The sequence below is a fragment of the Canis lupus genome, chromosome 14 (assembly GCF_003254725.2).
Source record: "Canis lupus dingo isolate Sandy chromosome 14, ASM325472v2, whole genome shotgun sequence".
NCBI classification, from domain to species: Eukaryota; Metazoa; Chordata; class Mammalia; order Carnivora; family Canidae; genus Canis; species Canis lupus.
This window is the reverse complement of record NC_064256.1, coordinates 19,681,288-19,699,305: the sequence shown is the minus strand read 5'-3', so window position 1 is coordinate 19,699,305 and position 18,018 is coordinate 19,681,288. Positions and strand designations below refer to the sequence as shown.

General features: G+C 40.8%; 1 protein-coding gene across 1 annotated transcript in view; it reads right to left on the bottom strand.

Moving 5' to 3' along the window:
- Nucleotides 1-3,454: 3,454 nt before the first annotated feature.
- The window catches only part of COL1A2 (collagen type I alpha 2 chain), a 36,015-nt gene continuing 21,451 nt past the window's right edge, over nucleotides 3,455-18,018 (bottom strand). Inside the window, exons 31-52 of the mRNA XM_025471330.3 lie at nucleotides 17,487-17,585; nucleotides 15,752-15,859; nucleotides 15,001-15,054; nucleotides 13,976-14,029; nucleotides 13,215-13,268; nucleotides 13,064-13,117; nucleotides 12,860-12,967; nucleotides 12,422-12,475; nucleotides 11,515-11,568; nucleotides 10,374-10,535; nucleotides 9,571-9,678; nucleotides 8,790-8,897; nucleotides 8,345-8,398; nucleotides 8,150-8,257; nucleotides 7,950-8,003; nucleotides 7,478-7,585; nucleotides 6,962-7,015; nucleotides 6,730-6,837; nucleotides 6,142-6,400; nucleotides 5,556-5,740; nucleotides 4,620-4,862; nucleotides 3,455-3,924 (exon numbers count right to left, since the gene is read on the bottom strand). Of these exons, the coding sequence (XP_025327115.1) occupies nucleotides 3,778-3,924; nucleotides 4,620-4,862; nucleotides 5,556-5,740; nucleotides 6,142-6,400; nucleotides 6,730-6,837; nucleotides 6,962-7,015; nucleotides 7,478-7,585; nucleotides 7,950-8,003; nucleotides 8,150-8,257; nucleotides 8,345-8,398; nucleotides 8,790-8,897; nucleotides 9,571-9,678; nucleotides 10,374-10,535; nucleotides 11,515-11,568; nucleotides 12,422-12,475; nucleotides 12,860-12,967; nucleotides 13,064-13,117; nucleotides 13,215-13,268; nucleotides 13,976-14,029; nucleotides 15,001-15,054; nucleotides 15,752-15,859; nucleotides 17,487-17,585 (2,337 nt within the window). The 3' untranslated portion in view covers nucleotides 3,455-3,777. The remainder of the gene's footprint in view (nucleotides 3,925-4,619; nucleotides 4,863-5,555; nucleotides 5,741-6,141; nucleotides 6,401-6,729; nucleotides 6,838-6,961; nucleotides 7,016-7,477; nucleotides 7,586-7,949; nucleotides 8,004-8,149; nucleotides 8,258-8,344; nucleotides 8,399-8,789; nucleotides 8,898-9,570; nucleotides 9,679-10,373; nucleotides 10,536-11,514; nucleotides 11,569-12,421; nucleotides 12,476-12,859; nucleotides 12,968-13,063; nucleotides 13,118-13,214; nucleotides 13,269-13,975; nucleotides 14,030-15,000; nucleotides 15,055-15,751; nucleotides 15,860-17,486; nucleotides 17,586-18,018) is intronic.

Sequence of the window (18,018 nt, the reverse complement as noted above, 5' to 3'; positions counted from 1 at the left end):
AGCTCTCTCCTGTTGGTACTGTAATACCAACATATTTCAAAACAGATAGAGGGCTCTGGAAGGGTTTAGATACATCTATGTACAAAAAAGATTTACAATGGGTTATTAAATGGGAGTTTTGAGGCTGGTTTCTCAGGAAGTGCCAACCACTCGTTCTCCCAAATTTCCCTTGGTGCCACTGTCAAAGGCAAAGTACTCATCTAGATGGATTGTTGTTCTGACCCAAAACGACATTTCCAACTTTTCTTATATATAATCCAATTTCTGAACTTCTTTTTCAGTGATATTAAGTGGAATAGCAGAAAAAAAGTATTTTGGCATTAAAGATAATAAATGTGCTTTGCATTGGTCAGGTGTCCTTGCTCTTTGCCAGTGCATTAGCTGTATTGATTTTAGAATTTTAAATGACCCTTTTTACCAGACTTGATTAATGTCTCGTCCCCCGATCTTGGCTACCTGCTCCTTCCTTCTCTCATATGCAATCTTCTTCCCTCTCAGACTGGCACAAGTTAGAGACGGCTGACCTTCAGAGGATCAAGGGTCAGGAAATTGTGAGGAGGGTCCCTCAGGCCTGATGATTAGCCTCTATGGAGGGGACTGGTCGTGGAAGGATCAAGCCTTCAGCCTTTTGCCCAAGCCCCAGGCACATTCACAGTGGATCTCCTGGCTTGGTAAGTACCAGACTGTTCTAATATGTAGCTTCCATAGAAGAAACCTCTAGCCAGATAGAGGATTTGAAAGTGAAATGAGATCTGTGGCAAAAGCTGGCCAGCTAAGCCCAAATGTCACTGTTATTGCATGAAGCTAAGGTTAATTTTCTGAGATCCCCTCTCATTAATTAATAGTGTCCTCTGCTATCCTCAGAGGACACTTTGTTTAAAATTGCATTCACACATTATTTTATTCTCTCCCTGCACCTGAACTGTGGAGTCCCTGAGGATGTTGCTGCCTGGTATGTATGGCTTTGTGTACCCCTCCCTGAGGCCCCCTCAGTGTGGCCGGGCTGCAATGAGTGATGACTCTGAGGCTAGGCTTTTCCTTCTCTTTCAGAAGATGAGTGGGTGGGAGGTTGACCATCTTTCACTAGAGATGGCCACTCCTCAACCAGAATTGTTTTCAATTGTTCGCTGCTTCTTACTTTTCATAATATTTTAGGAGTTAATTTGTCATAAATGATAGAGGTGATATAACTACATTTCAGCAATTTTGGAAAATTGAGGCATAAAAGTCATTCCTATCATTACTCCACGAATGCACCTTCTCTTAGCATTTTGATATGCACGTTCGATGTATTTCTAATGACAATGTACTTGAATATTTTAAAGATTACAACATTCCATTCTAAGCATTTTTGGTTGTTTAATCATACTCATAAATGTCATTGGGGTATCAAAATGTATTTCACTATTTTCCTATTGCTGTCTATTAGACCAGTATTCATTCCTCATTAGTCTTGATTGGATATACCATCATTTATTTCCTCATTGTTATTTTTTTTATTTTTATTTTTCCTCATTGTTATTTATCAGATATACCATTGTATTTTGAACTATCTTCTTGTAATCTCACATTCATGATTAAATTATTAATGACTATTGGCTTAAGAAATCTGCCTATTTGGATTTAGTTTGACAAAGAGCATTATTAACATCTAGCATAGTGTTTGGCTCTCAACTGGTACTCAGGAAACGTTTTCTTCTTCACTCTTGCCCTTTGTATGTCAACTTTCTTGGATTGTGTACCTGAGGGCATAACATGTTGAGGAAACCTAGAGATTTCTAACTGGTTATCATATAAGTTTGCCCTGGCCATTTCAATTACTAATTTGTAGGGAGCATTGGGTTTTCTGACTACAGGGGTTTAGTTTTCTTCCTGTCATTTGGTCAGGTATATTTATCCATTCTTGCCAGATAGAAAATGTTAGAGCTACAAAGTGCTGGCTGTGGAAATCACCACATCCAGCGGTTTCCCAATGGATGCACAACAGAATTTTGCAAGGTGCTTAAGAATACTGCTTCCTTACTAAATCTTGATTTGGTGGTTGGGGACTGGGAATATGCATTTTAATAAGCATCCCTGTGTTCTGATTCAGGTGGTAGCCAGACCATAATTTGAAGTTACCATTTGGTTAATAGATCTTGGTAACTTTTTAGATTTAGATGTTAGATTTTCATCATGTTCAGTCTTTTGCTTTTAAAACTAATTGAATCTTGAAATGACTTATTTCAAGAGGCAAATATTACAATCACAATTATGTTCTGCAACAGGAAATAAGCTCTAAATGAATCTTAACATTTTACTTGACACATTACTATGTTTAAGTGTATTAAAGATGTCATTGAAAGGTGCAGGGGAGGAAAATGAACTTGATTTGGCAGGTAGGTGTTCATGGTACTATTATCCACAACTGTCTCTGCTGATTGACAGCACACACATTACCTCCTAACAGGCATTGTACTCAGTTGCATCAGATTTAAGTGTATGGCATTTTTTACTGAATATTTGAAACTGTTTTAGTTAATAGTATTAATTGTACATAGACCAACTTTCAGCCACTGTTTCAAAGTGCTTAATAGATAATATACACCAGAAGGTTCTGTGGATCTCCGCTTAGAGTAAACTTAGGTCTACGATACCATTTGCTTAAGTATTATGTATTTTGAGTAGTGCAAATGTTTTATCTTCCTCCATATTATAGATACAGAAATTAAACACAGAAAAGTGAAGTGCTCAAGGTCACTCAGCCACAAGGAGAAGTCAGAATTGGAGCTCAGATCTCCTGGGTCCTTGTTCTCTGCTCTTTCTACTATATCAAATTGCCTTTTTTGCATAGTTTCTATTTAATGAGAAACAGTCTAATGGCTGGTAGAGATGCCATAATCCATATTTATATTGCAAAGAGCTTCAAAGCAAGGAAATCTACTCGATATTTTCTTTTGGAAAACCAAACATGCTTTATTTAATTTTTTTCACAATTTATTTAAACATCTCACATATACAAAATAGGTACAATTTAATTTTTCTGCTTGTCCGAGAAATAAGGCTTCCTTTTGGTACCATGGGAGAGGATGAAAATGAGACTGGCAAAGAACAAATGCTGAATTTAAAGAAGAGGACAAGGTTGGGCAAGTGATCTGCATACTTTTATTTGGGAATAAGATGTAAAATACTGATGCTAAATCAAATGAGAAAAGAAGACACAATATAGCTCATTACAGAGGATTATTTCTTCTCAAATTCTTCTAGCACCATCAACGTTCTTCAAGTATCTGAAATACTATTAGCACCTTTGTATTCTGAACAAACAAAACAAGTACCTCAGCTCATGTCATCTAGGTCAGCACCTAATGATGTGGATCACACTCACAGGAAAGTGTTTTGAGGTAGTTTTAAACCTTCGGAAGTTTGGGTTTTAAACTTCCCTCTGTGGAAGATATTCAAAAGCCACAAGTGGTGCAAATGTTCATGGTTTTTATTTTATTTTTCAATTTTTATTTTGGTTTTCTTACAAAGGTTGACATTTTCCACAACGGATGTAAGAGTGTTGAAAAAAAATTCCAAATCTTTGGGGGCAGGGAGGGGGAATGAATGAAATCGTATTGCACTATGCTCTGATCAATCCTTCTCCTTCTCTTTTGCCCACAATTTAAGCAAGTAGATGTGCAGAGGAAATGGAAGGACTCAACTCTCAGTTAAAAAAAAAAGAAGAAAAAGAAATGGCAAAGAGAGAAAGTTTTTTCAGATTTCTTTTTTTTTTTTAATTTAGGTTGAGTTCATTTATTTGAAACAGACTGGGCCAACGTCCACCCTGAATTCTTGGTCAGCATCACCGATGTCCAAAGGTGCAATATCAAGGATAGGCAGGCGGGATGGCTTATTTGTTTTGTATTCAATGATTGTCTTTCTCCATTCATTTGTCTTTTTCTGTTTAAAAAAGAAAAGAATATTTATAAAAAGTTGCATTATTCCTAAATCTAATATCATTAGAACTTTACATATTTAAGAACCATTTTGGGGCTTGTTCATCTGAAGTGTGTCCCAGATAAAAATATTCATCTTTGAGACAGAAGAATCAGGGGTATCTTTAGGGAAGAGGTTTCCTACCAGTCTAATTTTTTAAGGAAAATTTCAATACATATTTCATGTGGTTTATTGCTACATTATCATTTTTGGGATGTGTGTGTCATTAGGGAGAGCTGAGTGGGTACACTGTGAGTAAATTTTAATTTTTCTCCAAGGTATAAAATATTGTAGAGAAAAATTACATGCAGACCATACTAATAAGTAAAATAAAGTACATATAGCTATAAATTATACCTTGGGACCTTTTAACCCCAAGTAATTTTAAGTTATGGGCAGACAGCATCATTTAAAAAACTCAAGTTTAAAGAAAAACAGCTAATGCATGGACATGGTATATATTTCAGTATTTCAGAGAATTTTCAAAGGCAAGATCTGATAAGAATCCTCTTTAGCATCTGAATTTAAATAAATACACCTATGAAGTTAGATTGAGTAAGTTTGGTCTCATTATCTGTTCATTCATGGGTCTAAGCTAGAACTCCAACCCCCCCCTTTTTTGTAAATAAGTGCTACTCCCAAATTTCACTATTACTTACAGAGCAGCCGTCTACAAGAACAGTGTAGGTGAACCTGCTGTTGCCCTCGGCAACCAGTTCAACATCATTGGAACCTTGCAGAATGACAGCCTTTTTCAGGTTGCCAGTCTCCTCATCCATATAGGCAATGCTGTTCTTGCAGTGGTAGGTGATGTTTTGAGAGGCATGGTTGGCCAGCAGGCGCATGAAGGCGAGTTGAGTAGCCATTTCCTTGGTGGTTACTCCTTCAACATTATATTCAAACTACAGAGAATAAAATAGAAATGCTAGTTAAGTGGAGAAGGACTCAGATACTAAGAGTCAAAAGAGAGAGAGAGAGAAAAGGCTGGTATAGGGAAGAATGATGACCTCAGATCTGAACCTTGGGAAAAAGATACTTTTATAGGAAACGCAATTCACATGTCTTTGCAATATTAGTTACCTAGGAGGGACATGAGAACTACCAGGCTGAGGCAAGATAATCTCAAAATGGTATCTGTTTTAGTTAACCCTTTATATGTAGGTTTCTTCTTAGAATGAAAGAGAAATAAGACAGAGAGTCAGACCTCTTTCTTTTTCTGTGATTCCCACCAGTAGGCATTCAATAAAGTTGGTGAAAGATTTTGATTAAAAATTTGGAAAAGCACATATCCTGAAAATGCATATGCATGAGCACAGGGTTATGTGCTGGCCAGTACTTCCTCATACTAAATGGCATTAGTCAGTTTCTCTAGTGGTTATCAGCTAAGTTAAATTTGAATAATAACTTTAGATTGCATGGATATGCCCATCAATCCATCTTTAATGCGAGGTCCAGGATAGAACTGAAACCTGAGCAAAAAGCAGGTTCTTTCAATAATCCCATTCTGGGAAAGGATTAAAATGCAGACCATTAAAAAGCAAGCAAACTTAACAATATTATTTAGTAGGAGAAGGAATGTTTGTAGGATTCCTCACCTGGGTACCACCATTGATAGTTTCTCCTAACCAGATGTGCTTCTTGACCTTGGAGTTTCTGTACCAGTTCTTGGCTGGGATGTTTTCAGGTTGAGCCCGAATGCAGGTTTCGCCAGTAGAGAAATCACAGTATACTTTGATAGCATCCATAGTGCATCCTTGGTTAGGGTCAATCCAGTAGTAACCTTTAAAAAAAAAAAAAAAAAAAAAAAAAAAGCCCAGCTCATAAAACCTCTCCTTGAGTGGAACATAGGTTCTAATAATTACTAGACAAAGAATTTTGATTCCCAGAAGTAACACTGTCTACTCCACATTTAACAGGAAGAGGTTGGCAATTTTCAAGATTAGACAGTTCCTCCTTTCCTCCTAAATCAAAGTATATTATCATGAAAAAGGCAAAAATATTTATTAAGAGAAGCCTGAAACTTGGTGCAGGATGGGAGAAGAAAATGCTTCATCAATCAGGTATAATTCCACCTAATGCAATTTTTACTCAAAATTTTTTCATTCTAAATGTCAGTGGGAAGTGACTTTGCAAAGCCCAGCTTGTGAGAAGGGCCAACCTGGCTTGGACATCTTGACTTACCACTGCTCCACTCTGGGTGGCTGAGTCTCAGGTCTCGGCATGTGCGAGCTGGGTTCTTCCTAGAGCCTTCAGGAGTAAGAAGGGTCTCAATCTGGTTGTTGAGGGATTTCAGAGTAGCATCAACTTCATAGTCCTTGGGTCTGAGAGAAGGTGGTGAGCGAGGCTGGTCAGCCCTGTAGAAGTCCCCTTCATAACCAAAGTCATAGCCACCACCACTTGGGCCAGGAGGGCCAGGAGGGCCAGGGGGACCAGGAGGGCCCTGCAAAGGTGAAAGGAAGAAAGAAGAGGTTTCGTATTGGGTCATAGGGAGAGGCGTCAATGACAGCAGACCTTCAGTTAAGTGTCACACACAGGCATATTCTAACAAGTCAAAAAAGAACCAAGTGTGTGTAAATAAATAATTGGATCCCAGGCACACTTGTAAGCATGGGCTAAAGAGCTCATCCCATATGATTTTTACATGTCTTAGAACTGATATATGGAAGTGGGGGACTGCTTTAATGTGTTGTCACAACCATCTTGGTTAGTCTGAAGAGAATATTCCTTAGGTCCGTGATGCTCTTTATTATTTCCCAGAATGATACTTACAGCAGGACCTTGGCTACCCTGAGAGCCACGAATGCCAGCAGGTCCGACTGTACCAGGTTGCCCAGTGCGACCATCTTTGCCAGCAGGGCCAGAAGGACCAGCAGGACCCTAGAGAAGAAGGACACCAAGTCTGAGTGAGTCAGTGAAAATCCCCCAAGGAAGCAGAGGCCTGGGGGCTCACTGCCTGCCATCAGCTCGATTTCAGAGACAAATGTCTCTGAGGTTGACTTACCCTAGGACCAGCAGGACCCACAGAACCAGGTGCACCTTGATCGCCATGTTGACCCTTGAGAGAGAGAAAACCAGAAAATCACACTTTCAGAACATGTGCTGATAAGTAGATTTGTTTTTAAAATTGAATGGGAAACTTTAGTTTCAATGGACTCTGGATTGAGAAAATTGAAAATGTAAAATGGGGCTCTTTTCTCCCATTATGTCTATTATATTCAATTATATTTTTTTCTACAAGCTATTTCAGCAGTGCAATATTAGTCATTCCTCTAATTATATTTATTTTAAGTGGGGTTGAAGGACATTGTTGCCAGGAGATTTTAATATATGTATATTTCGATCTCCCTTAACCCTCACCTTTTTGTGTTGGGATGAAATAGCGTTATCTCTGTGAGATGGAGTCAGCCAGAGAATGGGAAATGAGTATGATGTAGGACATTTTAGAACAAGGGCAGTGAAAATTTGAGGAAGATCATTTTAGATCTGTATACATGCCAGATGTCCACGCCTTACTTACAGCAAGACCAGGAAGACCTTGCAGTCCATTGTGTCCCTTTAAGCCAGGAAGACCTCTGGGCCCCTTCTCACCAGGCTCTCCCTTATCACCTCGAATACCTTGTGGGCCCTGTAAAGAAAAAGGAGGACACATAGGGCATTTGCCTTCCTTTGAAAATGGTGCCCACTTCCCCCACAAATACTGCTTAATCTGTTTACAGAGCTGACTTGAGACAAGCAAAGGTTTAAAAGCCATGTGGGTACTACCTCTATCTATTCCCCTAACCTGCTTTAGTTGAACTCCGTATTATGGCTAGATTCCTGTGCTTATTTCATACACATGAACAGAAGAGATTTGAAATAGAAGAGACTTAGAAGCCTTTGTAGCAATTCTCAATATGGACCACATTTTTTTTTAAACAATATGAATTCTAGCCTAGACTGGACTGAGTCTTCTTAAATGTTAATTTGTGAAGAAATCACCATGTACGTACACTAGGACCTCTTGGACCAACAGCGCCGACGGGACCAACAGAACCAGCAGGACCCTGCACATTGGAGAAGCAAACCAGTACTGGTCAGCCAGGGCCAAGCCCCCCTTCTCCCCAAGCCCCCGCAGTGCCCCAGTGTGGGGAGGTCAGAAGTGAAGCCTACAAAGATGCCAGCATTAAAAGACTGGTATTAACAAACTTACAGGTTCACCACGGTTTCCGTGTTTGCCAGTGGGACCCACAGGGCCATGAGGACCAGGTGCACCCACAGCGCCAACGGGACCAATGTTGCCAGGGTAACCACGCTCTCCCTACCAAAGGCAAAGTGAAGTTTCACATAAAACTGGCCTATATTTTAGTCACTTTTCAGTTGGAGAAAGACAAAGAGGTGTCCTGACCTTGTGTCCGGCTTGACCATCGCGGCCTGGGGGACCATCATTCCCAGGGTTGCCCTGTGAAGATACCACACCAGTTAAGGCACTCGGGGAGGCTCTTCACCTCACCTCACCTCACCTCCTCTGCCTTACTATCCCCAGGCTCAGTAGTGAACCCCCTGTCAGACTGTCAAAAGATAGTAGGAACAAGAACCTGCCAACCTAGTTTTTGTAGACATGTTTTTAATATTTTGGCCAACTTTGAAGTATACTATTTAAAGAGCCATCCCCCAGCCCAAATAAGTTTTCATATTTTCAATAGCAGGAGTGGCCAGTACATGCCAGTGTTATGGAGAAACAGACCATCTCATTCAGACACTTGGAACAAGAGGAACTCTGCTCAGGATATGAAGTTGCACACAATGGAATTCAGCTCTGTTCTATTATACAAACCAAGTGTTAGACTCACATCACGACCAGCTTCACCAGGAGCACCGTTGACTCCAGGCGCACCCACAGCTCCAGGAGGACCACGAGCCCCAGGTGGACCAGCAATGCCAAGAGGTCCGGGTTCACCCTAGAGGCAGAGAAAATTAAACAACACTCCTCCCACTGGACTGAGTGCAAATATCACTCTCCCCAAAATGACCCTGGCTAGGAGATTCCAGTTTGAAAAGAGAAAGTATAGTGAAAGTGAATGGACCACAAAATGGCAAGAAGTATCATTGGTGTTATCCTGACCCTCATCCTACATGGTCAGATAGCCAGCTTTAGGCAGTTTTGGAATGTCACTCTACTACGTGAGCCTAGTTGCATCCGATATCCCAAATGAAACAAAATCATAAAGTTGAGAGAGTTTATGGAGATGAGATGATTCCTAGTTGCTGTCATGTATAAGATTTAATGGAATGATTCAGAACTTTCAGAGCTTCATTCTTCCTACAGGATAAATGATGCCAGCATTTCATACTGCAGAGGAGTAAATGCAATTAGAGCTTATATAGTTCTTAAGCATGTAAAAAGAACAAAAATCATTCTGCATAATGTTAAGCTGGATCTTTATAGCGTGTGTCTAAGTAAGGTGGTATTAAAGCTTCTTAGATAAGTGACATGTGATCTGTATAAAGAAAATGCCATGAATAAAAAATCTTAAGTGGAGTTATTCAGTGATCAATCTGTCACATCTGAAGTGGCAGCTTTTAAAATCTTTTATTATGTTAATGAGCAGAAGAATGGTGTCAAACACTTACCACGGATCCAGCAACACCTGGTAGACCACGCTCACCCCGAGAGCCTGGGAGACCCAGAATGCCAGGAGCACCAAGGAGACCTTGAGGACCTGGTGTGCCAGGAGGTCCCTGAACAAGAGGAAAAATAATATTACTGGGTAAACCCCTAGATGATAATACAGGTTGGCTTGATAATTGTAAGAATAAGCTATTCTCAGTTTAGAAAAAGCCTAGTGACCTTCTTTTGGGAAGATATATCCTTGGATATCTTGTCTCCAGTAATGACAATTACAGCTTGGCAAGTATATTTCATTATACCTGGTTCCTCCTAGAGACCAGTTGAACAACACTGGACAATATGTGGTTGAGATTAATGAAATGCAATAGAGTTTTTATAGAATTTATGCCAAGAAGCAAATTTTGACTTTGGCCTCTAACCGAGCTAGGTCTAGTAAAGGACATTGCAGAGTAACAATAATTCTGGACAATGCATGTTTAAGAAATTGGTAGCTTCCTGAGACTGATTCATTTTCAATAGGAGGGCCATGGCTATGGGATTCTTTTCTAATCCCAGGACCAATAAGGTGCCTTTCTGATAAAACAGTGAGTTCCTTCATTTATTGCCATCCTTATGTAGTGCCTTCTAAGCAACTGCTGAAGCTGTGACACCTCAGTAGCTGCTGGACAGATTTCTTGGCTCAGTTGAGCTCTACTTGAAAGCCTGCAATACTTATCAACAGATATATGCCACTTGAAGATCTGCGTAAAGGCTTTATTTTAATTTGCTATAAGGTATTAAGAAAGAGGAGCTTGAAATCACTTACAGCGGTACCAGGCTCTCCAGAGGGACCCTTCTCACCAGTAAAGCCAGGGGGACCAGAGGCACCTGTTTCTCCCGTTCGGCCAACTGGACCTTGGTCACCTCGAGGCCCACGGAGTCCTTCTTTACCAGCAGCACCAGGGGGACCAGGAGGGCCAGTGATACCCTGGGAGCAAATGACAGAGTCATTTATTGTCTGTTAGTCATTACAGACTTGGGGATAAAGCAGCTGAGGCTCTAGAGATGAAGATGCAAACAGTGCGAAGCAATGAAATGACATCCTGGTGATTTGAGGGGACCTATTTAGACCTTGTCACATTCCTTCTAATGGAGAGAAGCAACAGCTGTCCTCCTTCTCCTGAAGCTGTAATAACATGACTAACTGAGGCTGAGGCTATGGCAAATGTCTGTGAGGAGAGGAAAGGCTGTGCTCCCGGGACCCTGGCATCTTGGAATTCGAACTATGGTGAGGAGAGTTAGTTGTATATGAATGAGACTTTGGGCTTGGGAGGACTCTGGCTCATCCCTTTTTGAAGAAAGCCAATACTGGCATTTTGTTCATAATTGAGGAATCACATATGCTCTCAACTAGGTTTAATTAAATGCCTACGGGGAATGAAGATTTTTCTGTTATGAACCTGTAAAAGGATTCCAAGAAATCAACATCTTTGCTATTTTTTTTCCCTGAAACCTTAACCGGAAGACTTAATCCTTAGTAATTAATTAAATTCTCTTGAGTCCTGACAGGAGAGTCTGAATCAGAATTGAATTAGAGGCCAAACCACCTTTAAATTCAGGAACAATTATACCTTAACAACGGAGGCAGAATGTTGGCCATAAAGGGTAATTAGATATAGAAATATCTGATATGTGACTAAAACTGTTCTGTTTTTTATTTTTAACAAAGAGACCATGCCCCTAAAAGGGAACTTGTGTTCACATGAATAAAAGCCTCTTATGCTGATCTTATAAAATATAATTTGTGATGATTCTGCCTTAATGGTTCAGGAAAACTGATTTCAGACCAGGAAAGTAATAGCAAAATATTAGTAGGATGCTTCCAAGAGAGTTTCCTACCAGCTTCCTACTAGAGGCAAAGGCCTATTGGGTAGAGTAAATGACAGATTTTGAAATGATTTACTTACAGAGGGTCCAGGAGGACCAGTCCGCCCAGCAGCACCAGGGAAACCAGTAGCACCCTAAGAATCAAGCACATTAAAATTCCACAATCAGTGCCAACTCTAGGGATTTGGGTGAGATGGAAATTTCTCCTTCAGCTAGTCCTCAATACACATGACTGAGGATGGACCACGGAGTAGGCAGAGGCAGCCTCATACAGGGTATTTTGTAACAAGGACCCCGAAGACCCTAGATCTCTGTACATGCATATTTTTCATAAAGGCTCTAATGTTCTGTTTTGAAATGCTATTTGTCAGCATGATGGTTCTAAGAACAAGATAGTAGGACACGAGGCTCTTATTACACATTGTTGTGTATTCATTAATAAGTACCTTAACCACCTGGCTGGGCATGAAGGAAATGGACACTGGATAAGTACTTATGTTTACAGAGGAGGGTACAACAGAAGACCAAGAGTATTAATTGCTGTCTGAGGAGAGCAGGAAGGAGTCAGTGCAGTTTATTCCTAGGGAGGTCTGGGTCTTTAAGGAGTCAGTGTAACAGCACTGGGTGCCAAGAGAAGGGGCATGGTTGGGCAGAAGAAGGGGGGGGGCACATCAGCAAAAGGATAAAGGGTACCAGAGAGATTATTTTTACCCATTTCACAACTAACCAACCCAGGGTTAACTTTGGTTATGACTTCAGGTAAGGTGGTAGCAACCGACACTGCACTGAGTTCCAGTTGGGATTAAGTTAATATCCCATGACCTAATGGTAACTTCAATATCAGATTTTCTCTGAAAAACATGAACTTGGATCTGAAGAGTCTCCTTGTTAAAGTTTAGGATTAACCCAAAACCTCCAAGCTTTCAAGTTGTTTTCAATAAGATTCTAAAGAAAGCAATGTTAGCAGGGTCCATTATAAATACTCACAGGGGGGCCACCATCACCACGACTTCCAGCAGGACCAGGGGGACCATTTGGACCCTAAAAGGAAACAAAGAAAAAGATGGGGTCAAACCACAAGACAATGCTTATTAATGTTTATTTTCTCTTCAAAGGCGTTAGTTAGTCCCATGTCTATTAGGAACAAATCCAGAAATTAAAAACGATTATCTGTGTCATAAAATAAATGTCCTGACTTCAGTGTTACCCACCTCATGGGGGCTACCAAAAAAGTACGAGGATACAATGTTTATGAAAAGTTTACAAATTATAAAGTGGAATGCAAAGGTTAATTCTTATTTTTTAAATCACCTTCTATCTAGTATCTTCCTGGTATACAGTAGGCACTTGATTGATGTGTGTTGGATTACAAGATTTCATGGGTAACGACACAAGCCATGTTGACCACCAATGAATTCAACTTACAGATGGGCCGGCAGATCCAATGGGGCCTGTGGGACCAACGGGGCCATTTTCACCCTTGGGCCCTTTGGTTCCTCTCTCTCCCTTAGCACCAGGTTGACCAGCAGCACCCTGTTAGAAAGGAACAGTTGTGGTCAGGTATTGCAGCTCACTCTGCTTGCCAGCTTGGGATGTTTTCAGATTAACCTTCATCCTAAGGATACTCACAGCAGGACCAGCAAATCCATTGGGGCCAGCGGGACCAACCTCACCACGTTCACCCTAGGAGGGAGAAGGGGTTTGAGAACATCATGGCAACCTTAGATTCATTAATGTCTAAAAATTATGAGTGTCCCAAATGGCCCAGGTTTCTACTTACAGGGCTACCACGAGGACCAGCAGGGCCAGCGGGACCGGCAGGACCAGCTTCACCCTGTAAGGGGACCAAAGATGAGTTTGTTAATGTGCTTCACATTGATGCTCAAAGAGCAGGTGGGGAGAGGAATCAGTGGTAGACAGTAGGCTCTTGTCAGAGTTTGGAGTTGTGTCAGAAGAGAAAACTAATGCACATCTCAGGGAGTGAAATAAAAGGGATTTTTACTGTGCTTAATGTTGTATTCATTTTGGGGGCTGAAGTGGTATTGGTCACAGACTTGCAAAAACACCATAAATCAGTGCCCACAATGCTAGGAGGAGGACGTTTTAATTTTTAGATGGACACAGAGCTGATCTATTTGCTGCAATCTGTGCAGTACAATAAATAAGGTCTATTTTAAGTGGACTGTTCGATGCGAAATGGGCACACTATGTATTTTATTGATTTTTTACAATTGAAGGCTTTGAGGAGGCTTGGTGCATTAGGATATTGTTAATGGGCAACAGGAAAGTCTTTAAAACAAATGATAGGGATTAAAGTATAGATCAGATAGTTGGCACATCTATAGGAAGGGAAGGAGAACTTTAAACACATAGCATTTGTTTCCTGCTGCCCCATCACAACAGACAGGTTTTTAAATAAGTAGGCTTTATACGGAGTCATAAAAATGAATTGCTGGGGCTCTCCGGGGCTAGGGCAGGCAGGAAATTTTAGATACTACTATTGGCCCAGAGAGTGGCAAGTCCAGGAAAATGAACACTTACCCGGTCACCAGTGGCTCCGGCAGGACCAGGGGCACCCATGGCACCAGGAGCTCCCTGGTACCAAAAGGAAATGAGTCTTGTTAATAACACCCCCAGACCAGCCAAAGTGATCCTTGCCATTCTCCCAGCCCCCTGACTGTGTTTATACAGTAACCGAACACTCTCACTGCATGCTCTGGGTGTCCTTCAAGAAAGCTTTCAATGTACTTCTGTTCTAATGATCAAAACTCTTAGACGCAGCTCTCTGGAAGAAGGTACCTCAGCGATAAAGGTGATAGAAATGTGTAAGTCAAGGGCAGGTTAGGAATTGGGGAGATCTGAACTCTCTGCTCTTGTCAAATTCCCTGGAGAGCGGCAAATGAGTAGGCTTGTTTGAAACTGCCAGGACTGTGTGATTCAGAGAAAGGACTATTATCCATGTGCCAAAGTGAGTTATCAGGTCTGAGGGAGGTGAGAAGGAGGACCAAGGTAGCCGATGGTATGGAAGAGCCACGTTGCCAATGCTCTAGGTAAGGTTATTATACCTTTACGGGATCATCTTTGGCATCTCCATGGCATTAACTACTAATCACGGGGGCTGCTCTTTGAGTGATAAATTCTTAGGGCACACATTTGAATAAATAGGACCTTGTTAGAAGTTCTGGCTTCTTAAAAAGTAAGAGTTAGTTTTTTTGTTTGTTTTTTTGTTTTTTGTTTTTTTCCCCGAAGTCCTATAATAACTTAAACAATCAAAGTTCTATTAAACCTAGAGATTTCAGTTTAGAATTTGTATTTGGTCGAGTTAACACTAAGGAAGGTAGAAAACTCAGGTTATGATTTCCAAAGGGATAAGATCTTTCTTTTGAAACATGTGAAAAGATACTACTTTTCACAGATCCAGAAAGGAGAGGGCTACTCTCACTAAACCTGGATCCTTCTTTCGTCAGTTCTATTTTGGAAAGCTGCTCAACTCAAATCAAGTAAAAGGTGAAAAAACAACAACAACAGTAATCTAAGTACAAACGAACAAACAAAATTCTACTCACACGGGCGCCATCTCTGCCTGGGTTACCAATTTCGCCTCTGAGACCGGTTTCACCCTGAAAGTATAAAGCAAGAGCAACTTTTTGTTTTCTGACCAAATTTTTGAATCAGAATTAATCTGAAGGCTCCTTTATTTTATTTTATTTTATTTTATTTTATTTTTTACAGAAAATGTTATTCACCTTCAGTCATTTAATATTTACTAATGTCCCTATTACTCTACAGGATGTTGAATGGGAAAAAAATGTAAGGAAAAAATAATTCAAGGCTCTCTCTAGATTACTGCTAAATATTCTTTTCTAATTTCCATACACTCTCCTGAAGCATAATCAAGCAAGGTACAAATTCATGCGGACAGAATTATAAGGCAACATCACAATGGGCTTCAGTGCCTTATCACTCTTATGGCATAACTAATGCAGCAGCACGGTTGACAGCTGTTCAATATAGCTTCTTCCCATTAATTAGGGCAGGATGAGGCATTATTGTTAGTGGCATTAAAATGAGCCTCATGTATTACTCAACACCATCTGTTTGCGTGAAATTCCATGGTAGCAAGGAATTTTGCCAGATTAGAGAGTTTAGAAATGCGATGGTGCTAGGTGGCAGAGGGGAGCGCACAGAGGTGGACAGCGAAAGGCCACCAGGCCACCTACCAGGAATTGCAGCAAACACACAAACTGGTCAACCCTGTGCAGCCCTGTTTTGCTCCAGTTCAACCACACGCACGGAGGCCCAGCACTGAGAGGGTACCTTTTCTCCCTTGCCTCCAGGAATGCCGGCAGCACCCCTCTCTCCTGGGAGTCCACCGGGACCGGACGCGCCAGCGGTGCCCGGGGCGCCAAGCACGCCAGGTTCACCCTTGAACCAAACACACGTGAGAGCCATGATTGCGGTGGCCAAAGAAGAAGACTCGTGAACGATTCCAATTTCAACATTTAATAGATCGCACTCTTGCCTGCTTAGGGACACAAAGGAAGGTTATTGAAAAGAAGGGCGCCTGTCCCAGAAGGAGGTGCCGTTAATGACACCGTGGGCTGAAGAGCAGAGAAGGGGGAGTGGGGGGCTGTGATTTTTCTATAACCTGCTCCCGGTCGTCTTCGGGCAGGCAGGCAGGCGTGGGAAAGAAGAGGCTGGGACAATGCGGGGCAGAGAGTGAAAAATGTTTGCCCACAAACCTTTCTTAAGGATAAGTCTCTTAGCCCACGCAGGAAATATGGAGAGAAACCTCGTCAACTGGGGAGATGTTTACATTTTAATTTCCTTAAGAGTGGGGACTATAGCATCCACTTTATATGAAAACCCCACCATTCCACACACTTCAAACCTATCGACTAACTTCTAAGATAGAACTCTCTGAAAGTGCTATCCTCCGGACGGTGTTTACTTTCTCGCTTCCTCCCGCCCTCTTAGCTTTTGACATTTTTTTCTAATATCCTTCCACCTACCAAAATAGCTTTTTGCACCTAATCTTTACTTTTTTTTCCCTCCCCTCTTGAAAGTTAAGAACCAGCAGTAATAGGAGTTGCCTTCTCTTTGCTGTGGTTAAAGTCATCTGTTTTTCAGAAATGTGTCTAGAAAATTCTACCTATTTTAAAATCTAAACCACAGATTCTACTTTGAAACTCAAGTTGTCAAGCTTATGTTTGGGGGATGAATGTACTGTCCGGTTAACTTTTATCTCCCTCATTAAAATTCAGACTATGAGTGGGAAAAATAAGAGAGGTGACAAAACATGAGAGACTCCTAACTCTGGGAAATGAATAGGGGGTAGTGGAAAGGGAGGTGGGTAGGAGGAGGGGGTGACTGGGTGACAGGCACTGAGGGAGGCACTTGACGGGATGAGCACTGGGGGTTATGCTGTATGTTGGCAAATCAAACTCCAATAAAAAATACATATTAAAAAAATAAAGCTGGAAATATATATAAAAATTAAATCCAGACTACCTTTGGAAATTTTACTCTCTGAAGCAGGATGGTGAGAGGGTGAAACTTTGTTCCCTAAAAATAGTGTCCAAATGTATGTGATGTTTCTAGATGAAAACTAAAGTATAGGGGCACCTGGGTGTCTCAGTGGTTGAGCATCTGCCTTAGGTTCTGGTCATGATCCCGGGTCCTGGGATCGAGTCCCACATCGGGCTCCCTGCACAGAGAACTAGCCTATGACTCTGCCTCTCTTTCTGTGTATCTCTTATGAATAAATAAATAAAATCTTTAAAAAAAAAGAAAGGAAACCAAAGTATAAACCATGCAATGACACAAGAGTAAAAGCCCATACTAATTCATTTATGTGTGTAGAACACTGGGATTTTCCTTCTTTTGGAATAATTCAGGTCCACTGGAATCAAACAGTCATTTAAGGTAATGGAAATCATCACAGAGTTGGAAATAAAAAATATCTGAAAAGCAATTCATTTACTATTGGAAATGATCTAGTTACTCTAGAGGATAGTGGGCCAAAGCAGCGATATAGAACAGAAAATGTTACCTTGTTTCCATCGGGCCCAGGGGGTCCAGAAGGACCTCGGCTTCCAATAGGACCAGAAGGACCAGCAGCACCACTTTCTCCAGGGGGACCACGCTCCCCCTGTGAGAAAGAAAAAAGAGAGAAAGAGAGAGAGAGATTAGAAGAGTTGTACTGTTCACTTTCAGAGATACCATTTTACACATCAGAGTTTATACTTTTTTAGCTTTTGAATCCTGGTTTTGCCATTAACAAATTATAATTTTTTCCCCTTAATTTCTCTAGTAGTAAAATGAACGAATGGGATGAGATAATCTCTAGTCTCATTCAGCTTTAATGTTCTGTGGCTACAACTCCAGAATGTTTTTCTTCTAGAGTACAATATTCAAATTTGGAATTAATTCTTTTTTTTTTGTCTTTTTGGTAATAGATTCATAGGTAAAAATAGATGCCAGTTATGCATGATATTCATAGGGAAAGATTGTGTCATTTTATAATAGCAATGCTAGGTATAGATAGGATTAGACATTCTCATATCTACCCCCCTTTTAATAAT